The sequence below is a fragment of the Leptonychotes weddellii genome, chromosome 4 (assembly GCF_054177405.1).
Source record: "Leptonychotes weddellii isolate Sample4059 chromosome 4, ASM5417740v2, whole genome shotgun sequence".
Taxonomy (NCBI): domain Eukaryota; kingdom Metazoa; phylum Chordata; class Mammalia; order Carnivora; family Phocidae; genus Leptonychotes; species Leptonychotes weddellii.
Window position 1 is genome coordinate 117,150,608 of NC_138372.1, and position 12,663 is coordinate 117,163,270.

The 12,663-nt window shown below is 44.5% G+C and overlaps 1 protein-coding gene across 13 annotated transcripts in view; it reads right to left on the minus strand.

Annotated features, from left to right (window-relative positions):
• Positions 1-256: 256 nt before the first annotated feature.
• STAU2 (staufen double-stranded RNA binding protein 2) overlaps positions 257-12,663 on the minus strand; it is a 311,591-nt gene continuing 299,184 nt past the window's right edge. For all 13 annotated transcript variants that reach the window (XM_081816134.1, XM_081816132.1, XM_081816137.1 and 10 more), the window contains 2 exons: positions 2,506-2,594; positions 257-1,378 (listed from right to left, as the gene is read on the minus strand). In XM_081816134.1, the coding sequence (XP_081672260.1) occupies positions 1,285-1,378; positions 2,506-2,594 (183 nt within the window). In that variant the 3' untranslated portion in view covers positions 257-1,284. The remainder of the gene's footprint in view (positions 1,379-2,505; positions 2,595-12,663) is intronic.

Below are 12,663 nucleotides of genomic sequence, written 5' to 3' on the forward strand. Positions count from 1 at the left end.
AGCCGTGAGGCCATAGAGTGTTTTCTCATTGCACAACGTGGGCGAATCAATACGGAGAGAGGCTGAACAATGAGGGGACGCCGGCTGCCCAGGACGCCGGGCTCCTGGTCACCCAGGAGGTCACCCTAGTCACCCCGGCCAAGGCCCCCGCGCGGCCCAGGATGACGAGGCTGGGTGGCGGCCTCCGGCCTGGGGCTCGCGGAGGTGCGCCTCAAGAGAGGGGAGCTCGGGAACGAAAGAAGAGCAATGACAACACTTCACACAGAAACCGACCACATTTTTACTGCATTCGTGGCACGCCGGATTCCACCATGCTGGTCCCGAGCGTGGCTGGCTACAAGCCGGCAAGACGCGGACGGCTCCTCGGCCGGGCCTTCGCTGGCCCGCCTCGGACGGGGTTTCTTTGATCCTCCGCACCGTCCCGAGTCCAGAGGCAGCTACTAAGAACACGCTCGAGGCAAAACAGTGAGTGGCTACGACACACGGATGAGGCTGGGTGCGATTTCCACGGCAGAACGTGGAAGCCAGAGAAACGGGGTGTGGAGGCAAGACGCCTCCTTAGTGGCTCCTAGTATTGCGGAGCTCAGAACCCACAGCGGGCTGGTTTCGCTCGATTCCCGGAGTACATTGAAACGAGTTGTTCCTAACGTTATTTCGTATCTTAAATAAAATATCTGACCTGATTTAAACCTTGCTTGTTTGCATACATCTTTGAGGCGTGCGCCTTCAAGTTACTCATATTGATACTCAGGATGAAGATTACAAATATCGGCATAAAAAGAGAAACCGCGTGACTCTATATGAAGACAACAACCATCACATTCCACAGCACGTCATTGGTTAATCTTTGAATCATCAAGCATTATTTAAAACGAGAGAGAGAGAGAGAGAGAGAGAGTAGAACTGAACACAAGCGCCACGACAAAACAATCATAACAACAGAACCAAACCCGATTTCTCTATTAATCATTTAAAATTTTTACCTCTGTTTCTAACACTTCTCACTAACTGTTATTTTAAGCTCCAGTAGCAGGATCAGATTTCTGCTGCCTCTGGGCCAATGAGTTATGATCTGATCTCAAGTTCCAAGGGAAACGCTCAAAGTTTTATTTTTCCCCAGTTGAGTAAACAGTGCTATGTATATTATCTCTCGTGTTAGAATAGTGTTGTCTTCACGTAAGACTCAAATAATGGTATTAGTCATTCATTTCCTTGAACACAGACACCCTCATGCGTGCTGACAGGTTTATAAGGATGCGGTGGCAGCCGCGGTTCTGGGAGCTGCTAGATGAGCGACTTTGATTTCTTGCAGTCCTGAGCGATGGAGCCCGGGTGTGTCTGGTTATTGTCCGCTTTCTCTCCCAGATGCTGGGCTTGTCTGGAAGATTAATACATTAACAAGAGCTGAAGGCCCAGGGTTGCACGTCTTCAGACATGTTTATTAGCAGATGGCACACAGGATTCAAAGGTCACCACAAAAGTGACATTTTAAAGTGAAACAACAATATTTATGTTCAGATAGTCTACTGATGAGATCATGTGGAAATGTTTTTGATTAAATTAGCTTATAAATGGTTGCCAATCTATAGACAACTTCAAATGCCAGGTCTGTTTACCAAATGTTTTCTTCTCACGCTCTCACCGTTTACATATTAATGACCAAGTGCTGTTGGCTGTTAACAGGAGGATCAATATATCTGGTTTTTACTTGCTGGGTTATCCATATATTTTTTTTTTTTTCATTCTCAAAAATGTTATCTCCTCTAATGTGTGTTTTGAAATCTCACCTGCAATTATTAACGGCTTGGAAAGAGTTCGGATTCCACCGTGGAAATGCAATTGCTTTCCATTTCTCTAGTATAAATTGGGCCTCTGAGAGAGACCTAAACTTCAGTCTCTCAGGTAAGACCTGACGTTCAATATCATAAAAGGGCCACGAGCTGGATTCAGAAATACTCGCTCCAGCTGCCTTCTCGCCTCTGCAGCCCTTGGGAGCCACTCTCGGGTGGTAATGCCGGCTTGTGTCTCTGCAACACCGTGAAAAAGAAAATGCAGTCGAGAGGAGGGAATACCTCTTCTCGGCTGCTTTGCCTTTTCTCTCTCTTGTGCCCACAACTTAGCAGGAGTGTGAGTGAAAATGTGTACCTCGGAAAATGGTTTAGCTAGAAGAAAGCTCAGTGGTATGAAGCCAAAACCGATGTTTTAAGAGTTGTGCAAGTCTCTATAGCCAACAAAACTCACATAAATATTTCCAACAAAGGCATTAAAATGCAGAAATAGTGATCAGTTAGTAGATTAAAACTTTCACAGATGTACTATGGGAAATGAAAATGACCATATATGCTACTGTTTCTCATTTATTTACATTTAATTGTGTTACGAATAACTCTGTAAGATATAGATATTGTTGTCCTGAGGGTTTTTTACCTTATTGTCATCTATATCTTATTTTTCTGTACAGTTACAAAATTAGAAATGTAAGAATACAGCAGAAGATTTACTCACTTTTCAAGAGAACCTTTTTCAATATTCATTGCCCCTTCCATTGGATCCAGTCCTTGTTCAGAAAATTGTTTCAAGGCACTTAAAGCTGCCTAAAAATGAAAACAAACACACAAACAAGGAGATCCATTCACTGACTTTAATGTTAATAAACAGGTAATTGTAAAAGAGAGCTGAGATGTATGGTAAAGACTATCATTTTCATTGGTCTAAATAAACGCTTTTTGGCATCATTTAGCAAATTTACATCTGAAAGGCTATATTATCATGGAGCAATGCATATACCACGAGGGCTTTATTTCTGTGGAGGGAGTAGGTGGGCAGAGGGATCCCCAAAGTCTCATGCCCTGTCCCTCATCCACAATTTTGTAAAACCACGAAGTTTTTATCTGCCAATGTAAAAACACCTAGTTTAAGCCGATTGCAGTTTGACAACGACTTTGCATAATTTCTCCTCACAGTACTGAAACTACCTTTCAGATGTGAGCACATCAGATTTTCTCAACTGAGGTACTCTTTCCAAAGTTAGCATAAAGGTATGGTTCAGTTTTATATTTAGCCCTAACCACGTCACGGGCTGTGCGCAGAGAAGTGGACCCAAGACCCTTGTGCATACCGAGGGGATGGTAGGATGGTATTCTGCGAGGAGAGAGAAAATGTGTGCTCCTCGGGGGCCCAGGGGAGGCAGGCCTGGCCACAGCAGAGCCTCCCAAGGTGTTGATATGCCCGCCATGCGTGGGACGCTGAAGGATGCGGACAGGCTGATGGAGCCTCGCTGGATAGCTGGGAGGCACCAAAAATGCGATGCTGATAAGATCTACATAACTTGTTGACACTCTTGTGCACGTTCCAAATTGTTATTTCTTCGAATAAGAATTTGGTTCCTCTTCCCCTCCCCCACCCCGCACCACTTTAAAGCTCGATTAGAAGGGCTTTGTTGAGTCTGGGATAGGTGTGAACGGCCCCGGGCTGTTTGAATCCTGGAGATCCTGCTGGGTCACACTTTGGTCATCTGTATCTTCTCAACTGCCTTTGAAAAAGGGCTGACTCTTGAAGTTTCCCAAACTTTTATCTGCCAGAGTCCCCTTTTGGGTAGCTGACTAAGCATGTGATCCCTTGTAAATGTCATTATTTGTAATATAGTTTTTGACTTTAATTGTTAAGGTAATAGCCACAATTTTTTTAGAGTAGTTTTAGGTTTACAGAACAATCGAGCAGGGATGTCAGTTGCCGACCCCACCGCTCCTGGTCTTGGCCCCTGCTCATACTATTTAGCAGCCGGCGCAGGCTGAGGTGGCAGGTAAGCGTTATTTCCAGTTGGGTAGAAGCGGTGCGGCCATCTCACTAGGGTACTATTACTGGTTGAGTTGTGTCCCTCCCACACACCAAAAAAAAAAATCTGTATGTTGAAGTTCTAACCCCCAGTACCTCCAAATTGCGGCCTTATTTGAAAATAGGGTCATTGCAGATTTAAGTGAGATGAAGTCCTCCTGGATAGTGGGCCCAAATCCAATATGGCCAATGTCCTTATAAGAAGGGGACCTTTGGGTGTGGACACACACACACGAGGAGGACACCATGTGGGGAGGAAGGCAGAGATTGAAGTGATACAGCAGAAGCCCAAGGGACATCAGCGATCACCAGCAAACCGCCAGATGCTATGGAAAGGCCTGGAAGATTCTCCCTCACAGCCCTCAGAGAGAACCAACACCACCACCACCTCGGGTTTGGACTTCCAGCCTCCAGAACCGTGGGAAGATACACTGCTGTTGACTAAACCGCTCAGTTTGTGGTATTTTGTTATGAGAACCCTCACAAACGAATATAGGTACGTCATAATTCCTCCTTAAGCATAGTAGAACCTCTTTCTCCTCTCTGTGATGTTTCCTTTTATTATCTTTTTATTATAAAAATAGTTTTCATTACAGGACAATCATAATAGGTACAAGCCAAAAAGAAATGTGGAAATATTCACCATCCCACCCACCCATTTACCACTTGGTATAATGTCTTTCCATATGCTTTCCTATCCCTTCCCCATATGCACACACTTTAACCTGGATCATATCCTGACACTGTTTTATAACCTGTTCTTTTCATTGAACACGAGCAGTTTTGCAAGTTGATAGAGACATGTCAGTAGCATCCTTTTGCTTCACTGCACAGTGTGTTGACTTGATATGGCCTCTTCCATTTAGCCGGTCCCTACGGGTGGACATTCCGGACACTCCCAATATTGAAGCTGTTATTAACGCTGCATCCAGCTTTCTAGTGGTTAAAATTTTTGTGTACCATCTCAATAATTTCCTTATTCCTAGAAATTGAATTTCTGGGCCAAAAAGCAGGCACACTTTTAAAGATCTGACGTGAAAATACATACATACATACATACATACATAAATACCTGACAGGAGCTTTCTCTCTGCCCTCAGGGAGGTTGTGACCACAGCAGCAGTGTGAGAAGCCGATGTTCCTCTAGGTGCTTTGGAATTAACCTCTCAGAACCACTTTGTGGGGCACTCGAGCAAACCAGTTTTGTCATCTTATGGCCCCACCTTCTTTTTCATTTGTCCGTCCTGACCATGTACTCTATTCACTAGATTTGGCTTTGAGTAATTTTGGTGGCTTTCAAAAAGTAAACTGACTCTCAAAAATCCAGATTTGGACAATTCTTCTCCCCCAGAAGAAATCTGCAGAGGGATTTGGCTCACTTTTAGATTCATTCAATTGGGTGACCCCTGAGGTCCTTTCCAGTCCTGGAGTGCTGGGGTGCTGGACGGACTTCCTAGGTGCCTCACTGTGGACAGCCCTGTGGGTGTGCACACTCCCATGGGCTTGTGACATGAACCTGAGCTCTGGAGGCCTGCCTTACATATGCGTGTATGGGGTGAGGCACTGGGCCCACTCACTGCTGAGCTCTCAAGACCAGTCCATGCCTGACCTTTCCAGATAGCCCAACTTCATGGGGGATGGGGGATGGTGCTAATGAACTTACATGTCTTGGTATATTCAACAGTTTTGAACAAATGAACTACTCCTCTTTTTTCTGATCCTTTAGTCTGTGAATTATTGTCAGGAATGCTAATTTTTATCAATTTCTTCCCAAACGAACTATTGTGGAGGGCTGTTCAGTACCCCCAAATTTAAATTTGCCATGTGATTCAGCAAATTGCTGAATGAGACACACAAGAGCGCCAGGGCTTCTTGGTCCTGCTTTATCCCCAACGAGGTCAAAATGGCAACCAAAAACAACTTTTAAAAACAATTTTCAAAAGTCATTCATAGGCTAATTGTAGCCCCTTTTCCCTAGTTGTTTTTGGAATGCTTGTTGCCTGAATGCCTGGAACCAAATGTCCTGCTCCACCAAGTCTAGGACCCAGTGACACCTGCTCTGTTCCATCCAACCAGAGATGCACACATGAGACGCAGGCCAGGTCTCAGAGAGCAGGTTCGGTGTTTTAGCTCTTGCAAAATCTCCTGGATGATTTTATCAACATGTCAGGCAGGTCCCCGTGCACTTTCAAAACGCCTGTCATCACTCAGAGAATGTACTGCAGGCTGGAATGGCGGCATGCTCTTTCACTCAATGCCACAAGCGGATTTTCAGAATTCTTGCATGGCTGCTTCCCTCCAAAGGTATGCTTAAAGGCTTCCAAAAAATATTCCCTTATTTATCTGATGAGATAATTCAACCCACATCTTATTGATAACCCTGAATACAATTGCTTAGAAATAGGACAGGACTTCTTGGGCGCCTGGGTGGCTCAGTTGGTTAAGCGACTGCCTTCGGCTCAGGTCATGATCCTGGAGTCCCGGGATCGAGTCCCACATCGGGCTCCCTGCTCGGCGGGGAGTCTGCTTCTCCCTCTGATCCTCCCCCTCTCATGCTCTCTGTCTCCCATTCTCTCTCTCAGATAAATAAATAAAAAATCTTTAAAAAAAAAAAAAAAGAAATAGGACAGGACTTCTTACTAATTTATAAAAGACAATGAAGACGGTTTATCTTCTCTGTAAACAGCAATAGCTTCCATTTGATGGACATCACTCTGCCATAGTCATGAGACCAGGCCCTTTACCTGAGTGATATCAGGTGTTACCACAGTCCTGCAGGTGGGTCCTACCCATGAGGAATTCAGTAACCTACTTGAGGTCACACAAGTAGCGAACGGCAGAGCAGAGATTTGGACCCGGCGCACATTCTTGACCAGATCCCTTTATTTTCTTCAAATCTAGCCAATTTCAGCATGACTTCTTTCAATATCGTATTTCCAGACCACTCTTATTCCTTCCTCCGCACTCATTCTATGAATGATTCCCCACAATAGTTCCTGGAGGTAAATTCATATAATTATCCCCACTTTCTAGAGAAGAGGTTTATTGTGGGGACCACACAGTCAGCCACCAGTCTCGAGCCTTCTTGTGGTCCCTGGGTTGACTTCTGAGGCCTCGTTCAGCGCTTCTCTAACACTTGTAGTTTGGGCTAAAATTAAATTGCTATAGGAGTTATTTTGTCACTTAGAATTACCCAACGACTCCCAAACAAGGTAACTTGACTGTTCATTTCTTAACATTCTGAGGATCCTAAGTCTTGCTCACTCTATTTGCTCCCCTCCCCTCTATTGTTCTGAGAAGAGTTCATTCCTCACCTGCACGGGGTTGCCAGCTGGAGGGAAAAACAAGCTGCAGGTTTTGCCTGGGACTGTGGGCTGTGGGGTCCTGCAGCGAGTGGAGGTGCTGGGATTGCAAAGGTGAATGGACCAAGAAAGGATGGAGGGCTCGGCAGTGATTTATAGAGAGCGATAAGCCAAATATGTTTAGGAAAGCCGAGATGGGCAGGGGCTGCCGACCACGTGCCTCCTCCCCCAGGTACTAATAGAACCCTGATCCTGCCGCTTCCTCTCCCCCTTGTCATGAGCTCAACCGGGGAGCTCCCACCCTACCCCCAATTCATCGGCCGCTGCTTTCCCAGAAAGGATAATTTACAGATGAAAAAATTCCATCTGTGAGATGGGTGTGCTTCAGTTTCTACAGCAAAACGGCTCCGAGAAGAGGACAATGCAGCAATGCCCAAAATAGCCTCCTTCATTTAGCAAGACTCAATTATCAATCATTTCAAAGAACAATGTATAATGGAATGGCTTTGCGAACAAATGCTAAAATTGAACAGTCCACAAAAACATTTTACTAAGCACATCCAAGTCTGTCCGGAAGGCAGTAAAATCAACAAAATCTCCATGTTTAAACTATTCCAACTGAATAAATTGTTACTTGCTAGAGGCCAGTTGTTTAAAAAGAAAAAAAAAGGAACAGATTATAAAAATGCTACATAACAGTAAAGGACACTGGAGTGAGGGAAAAATCAAATAACTCTCATTTGGAGAGACATCTAACGCCTGATTAAGGAGCTACTGAGAGGGTAAATAGATAAGAAGAGGCTCAGCTCCTACTGTCTCAGTTCAGCTCCTCAGCCTGGACAGTTTGCTGTGTGATCACTGCAAAGTAATGTTGGGGAATCGTGGGAAGGAGGTAAATCTGGGTGCCTTAATGAGGAACATCCTGAAACGATGCTTGAATCCACGTTGTATAAATTCCCACACACCGTGGATTTAAGAATTTCAAAGATGCACTAACATAAGTACCCAGAACCCTCCATGCGGCTCCAGCCATAAACAAATAGACAACTCAATGATTTCATTACCAAGGTCAGAAAATGTTTCCTACCAAATCAAAACAAACTCACTCAGCATCCGAGTGGATGTTACCGCAGTCTACCAAGGGGGATCTCGAACTTTAGCTTTATGACCATTTACATGTTCTGGGATTCAAAAAAAAAAAAAGAAGAAAGAAAAAAGAAAAAAAAAAAGGTATATTCAAGGCAATTCATGTAGCTTGGTTTGAAAGGAGAAAAATTTTAAAGAAGCATTTTTAAAGAAGTAGATGACATTTCCTTTTTTTATTCCTGTCTTTTCAGCTCAACACTTGTATCCATTTGTGTGTGTGTGTGTGTGTTTCCCTTAAAAGAAAGCGTCTACATAGATACGTAGAAATATTTTGGTCCCCAACAGATTTTACAACTGTTTTGTGAGGAAAGCCCCACAGGTTCTCGAACAGATGTCGCTACCATTTCATGGATCACTTGTTTTGTGCGTAGTTATAGCAATGCCAGAAACAAGATGCCAGGAAGATACTTTCCATGCCTGTTTGTTGGTCTTGGTTTGCACGTCTGCGTGCGCGCGCGCGCGTGTGTGTGTGTGTGTGTGTTTGTGTGTCCACAGAATGGAGGTGAGTCTTCCCAGCCATTTCTGCAATTTCTAACTTTCCTCTCGTTAATCAGCAATTAGTAAATTGTGTTGAAACCAGTGCCTATTCTTTCTGCTTCCGTCTTCAAGAGTTAAATGTAACAGCATTAAAGCATTTTTTGAGAGACAACGATGGTCCTCATTAGCCAAAAGGAGAATTTTAACTCCTCCCTTTATGACACACTGTTTTTCTTGTAGTATTTAAACACAGTGCCTGATGGGTCCTTTCATTTCCTTTTTTTTCCCCCCCATTTTACACTTTTCCACCGATTTTATGTCCTGAATCCCAGAAACAGACAGGCTGTTCCCATTAAAGTCAATGGCAACCACACACGCCTGAATGTGGCCTTCATTTTTAAGTGAGTGTTCAAGGTTTGTTTTGTTTTACCTGTTTCCCCTGAAGTGCTTGCTCATGTGGAACTCCTCCTGGGAGCACTCTAACTGCTAGGTTCGTTTCGGAATGCACATAGTGGTCATATATGCAGCTCACTAAATAGTTCTTCTTAAATGAGAAAATGATAGGCTTCAACTGGCAAACGTCTTTATTTGCAGTTGAGGACTCCCCTAACTTCTCATCCCAACAATCTTTGAGACTGGCTCTCTACTGAATTATTTCAGTGGCTGAAAACCAGCAGGTTCTTCAGTAAGCTTAAGGCTTATTGCCCAAAGAATGTGAATTTTAACATTCCCTAAGTTACCATTTTCTGGCTTTGAAAGGTCTGTAACAAAACGCCAAGCATCTCTTTCTATAAAATAAAAGAAACCGAAAAGAGAAAATTGTATTTCTAAATTGTATCACATTACGATAGGATCCTCAGTCTACCACATCTCAGATGAATCAATGATAGGACTTTAAAAAGAAAATGAAAAAGGATTACACTGAGCTTTAATTAAACCATTTGCTGCCCCAATTCTAACAATTTCATATAGCCTGCACTTTCCATTTATGCTCACATAATCCTATTGGTTTGTGGAATTTCCATAAAATTGGTACTTTATGAATGGCTTACTGTTGTAACAAAGGGATGTAAGCCTGCTAAGGTGATGGCTACTCATTGTAAAAACAAAAAACAAAAAACAGGCTGGTGGTGGTCTGAAGACACGCAGGTTTTAGACAGTCTACCAAAGCAGAGAACAGGTATTTTGACTCTAGAATTAGGGGAATTAGTACAAACTTGGGCACTTAGACTACAGACTTTGGGATCATCTCTATTCCACGGTCAGGCTCTTACACTGGGTGATCCATGTAGCTGTCAGCCTTGACAATGATACAGAGTTAAAGCAGGATTCACAGTGCTGAGGAATGTTCGCGGTACGTTTAGAACAAACATCAGCAGTGGTACCCATGATGCCATGTTTTACTCTAACCACACTGGTTTTGTTTTACCAACTTCATTCCTTTTAGAATTCCTGCGCTGTCCAACAAAAAGTCCCTTCTGTAATGGCGTGTTACCACAACATGCTGTTGGGTACAAAGGCAGGCATCCATGAACGATGGCAGTGTGACTCTGTGCTTGGCAGGATGATGCTTCCCCCACCCCCTGGAAGTGTCCACGTCCTAACCTCCAGAATGTGCGTATGTTACCTCACATGGCAAAAGGGATTCTGCACATGAGATGGAGGTATAAACACTGAGATGGGGAGATTATCCTGGATTACCCAAGTGGGTCCAATCTAATCACGGGAGTCCTTAAAATCAGAGAATGTTTCCTGGCTTTGGTGAGAGAGGACGATATGGCCAAGAAAAAATGGTCAGAGTGATGTTGTTAGTTTTGAAGATAGAGGAAGGGGGACAAGCCAAGGAATGTAGGTGGCCCCTAGAAGCTGGAAAAGGCAAAAAGACCAATTCTCCCCTCAAGCCGAAACAAAAAACTGCTGATACCTTGATTTTAGGCCAGGGAGATCCCTACCTGACTTCTAATCTATAGAACTCTAAGATAATGCATTTGTGTTGTTAAGCCATTAAGTCTAGTAATTTGTCAAAGCAACAAGAGAAACTAATATACTCTTCGTGTCATCTTGACAAGGAAGGGTGGGGAACGTGGTGTTTGGAGTCTGTCAGGCCTAGACTAAAATGCCAGCCCTACTGTAGACCAGCTGTGTGTCTATGCAAGTTATTTTAGCTCTCTGAGCTTCTTGGGGTTAATGCCTGGACCATAAATGAGAGCTTTTATTACACATCTTTCTCTATTGTTTCTTTTTTTAATTTTTTTTTTTAAAGATTTTATTTATTTATTTGAGAGAGAGAGAATGAGAGAGAGCACATGAGAGGGGGGAGGGCCAGAGGGAGAAGCAGACTCCCTGCCGAGCAGGGAGCCCGACGCGGGACTCGATCCCGGGACTCCAGGATCATGACCTGAGCCGAAGGCAGTCGCTTAACCAACTGAGCCACCCAGGCATTTTATTTACTTATTTGTCAGAGAGAGAGAGAGAGAGCACAAGCAGGGGGAGTGGCAGGCAAAGGGAGAACAGACTCCCCGCTGAACAGGGAGCCCGATGTGGGACTCAATCCCAGGACCCCGGGATCATGACCTGAGCCCAAGGCAGACGCTTAACTGACTGAACCACCCAGGCATATCACACCTTTCTCTGCTGAGACCAACATCCAGTCATAAAATTCTTTATACTCTCTATCTCCATGTTCATTTATGTCCCATTTCTTATATATTTCTATTATTTTTTCTAGTGCATTGCTTACCCATCTCTCTTCCTAAGAGAACTCTAACATTATTCCTACCCCTTAATGAAAAGCCATCAATAACTTCCAGCCACCAAATAACATTCTGTATCGTTGGCCTGGCATCCATCAGCTGGCCCCATTCTACTCTACAACTTCATTTATTGCAATTTCATTACAGCACATTTCCCAGAGGGTGATGCCTGGGAAACCCCACCCAGGAAGACCCCACAATGGGGGCTTTGCCTGACACCTTCCAGGTGGCACATCCTGAAATAGAGTATATGATTGGTCATCAGCCTTGTGAACACCTGGCAGGTGTCAGTGTTATCAAAAGCTCCCAGCCAGTCGGCCTGGAGACATACCAACGTTGCAGAAGCCCCGCCCACATGGATCTCCTGCCCTGGTCTGATGGGTCTACCTCTTGTCTGACATCTGAGTTTTCTTACCTCCACGCCTTGGCTCCTGAAGTCTTTCATCTTCCCAGGGTGGACTTCCCCAATTCCCAGCCTGTCTCCCACCTATGAACTTCTGACGGCCCTTGCCATCTGCATCCCTGGACTGAGGGCTATCTTCAATGTGTTTGTGTCCTGTCTCTCAAATAGTTGGTCAGCTCTTGGCTGGCAGAGCCATTTTCCTGTTGAGAATCAGCACAGTGTGTTTACAGAACATCTTCAAGGAATACTCCTTGGTTGATTATTTATCAGCTTCCATCTGAAGCTCCTTAAGACAGACAAGTACTCACACACACATCTCTGCTTTCTGTTTTCTCTCTATTCTCTGAGTCTGCATCTTGCTCCTGCTTGCTCTTCCTTACTTCAGGGCATCCTCTAAAGCTTCTCTCCTATGAGACTCTCTCTCCTCCTTTTACACACCCCTCTCACCCCCACCCGCAGGCTCTGCGGCCAATATGCTGTAGGACAAACCGTCCTAGGAAAGCAGAGCTGGGTGTCTCTATCCCCTGTGTGAGACAAGGTCCTCCTGTCCCACAGTCTACCTCCAAGGACTACAGATGATAGCTAATGACTTGCTGAAATGTCAAACATTTGGGTTTTGGCTTCTGTCATCTTTGGGGTCTGTAAATAGTGTTTCCCCCCTCCCTGGGCCAGTGTGAGGTTTACAAAGAAAGTGCCTGGGAAACCCTACCCAGGAATACCCCACAATGGGGACTTTGCCCGAGACCTT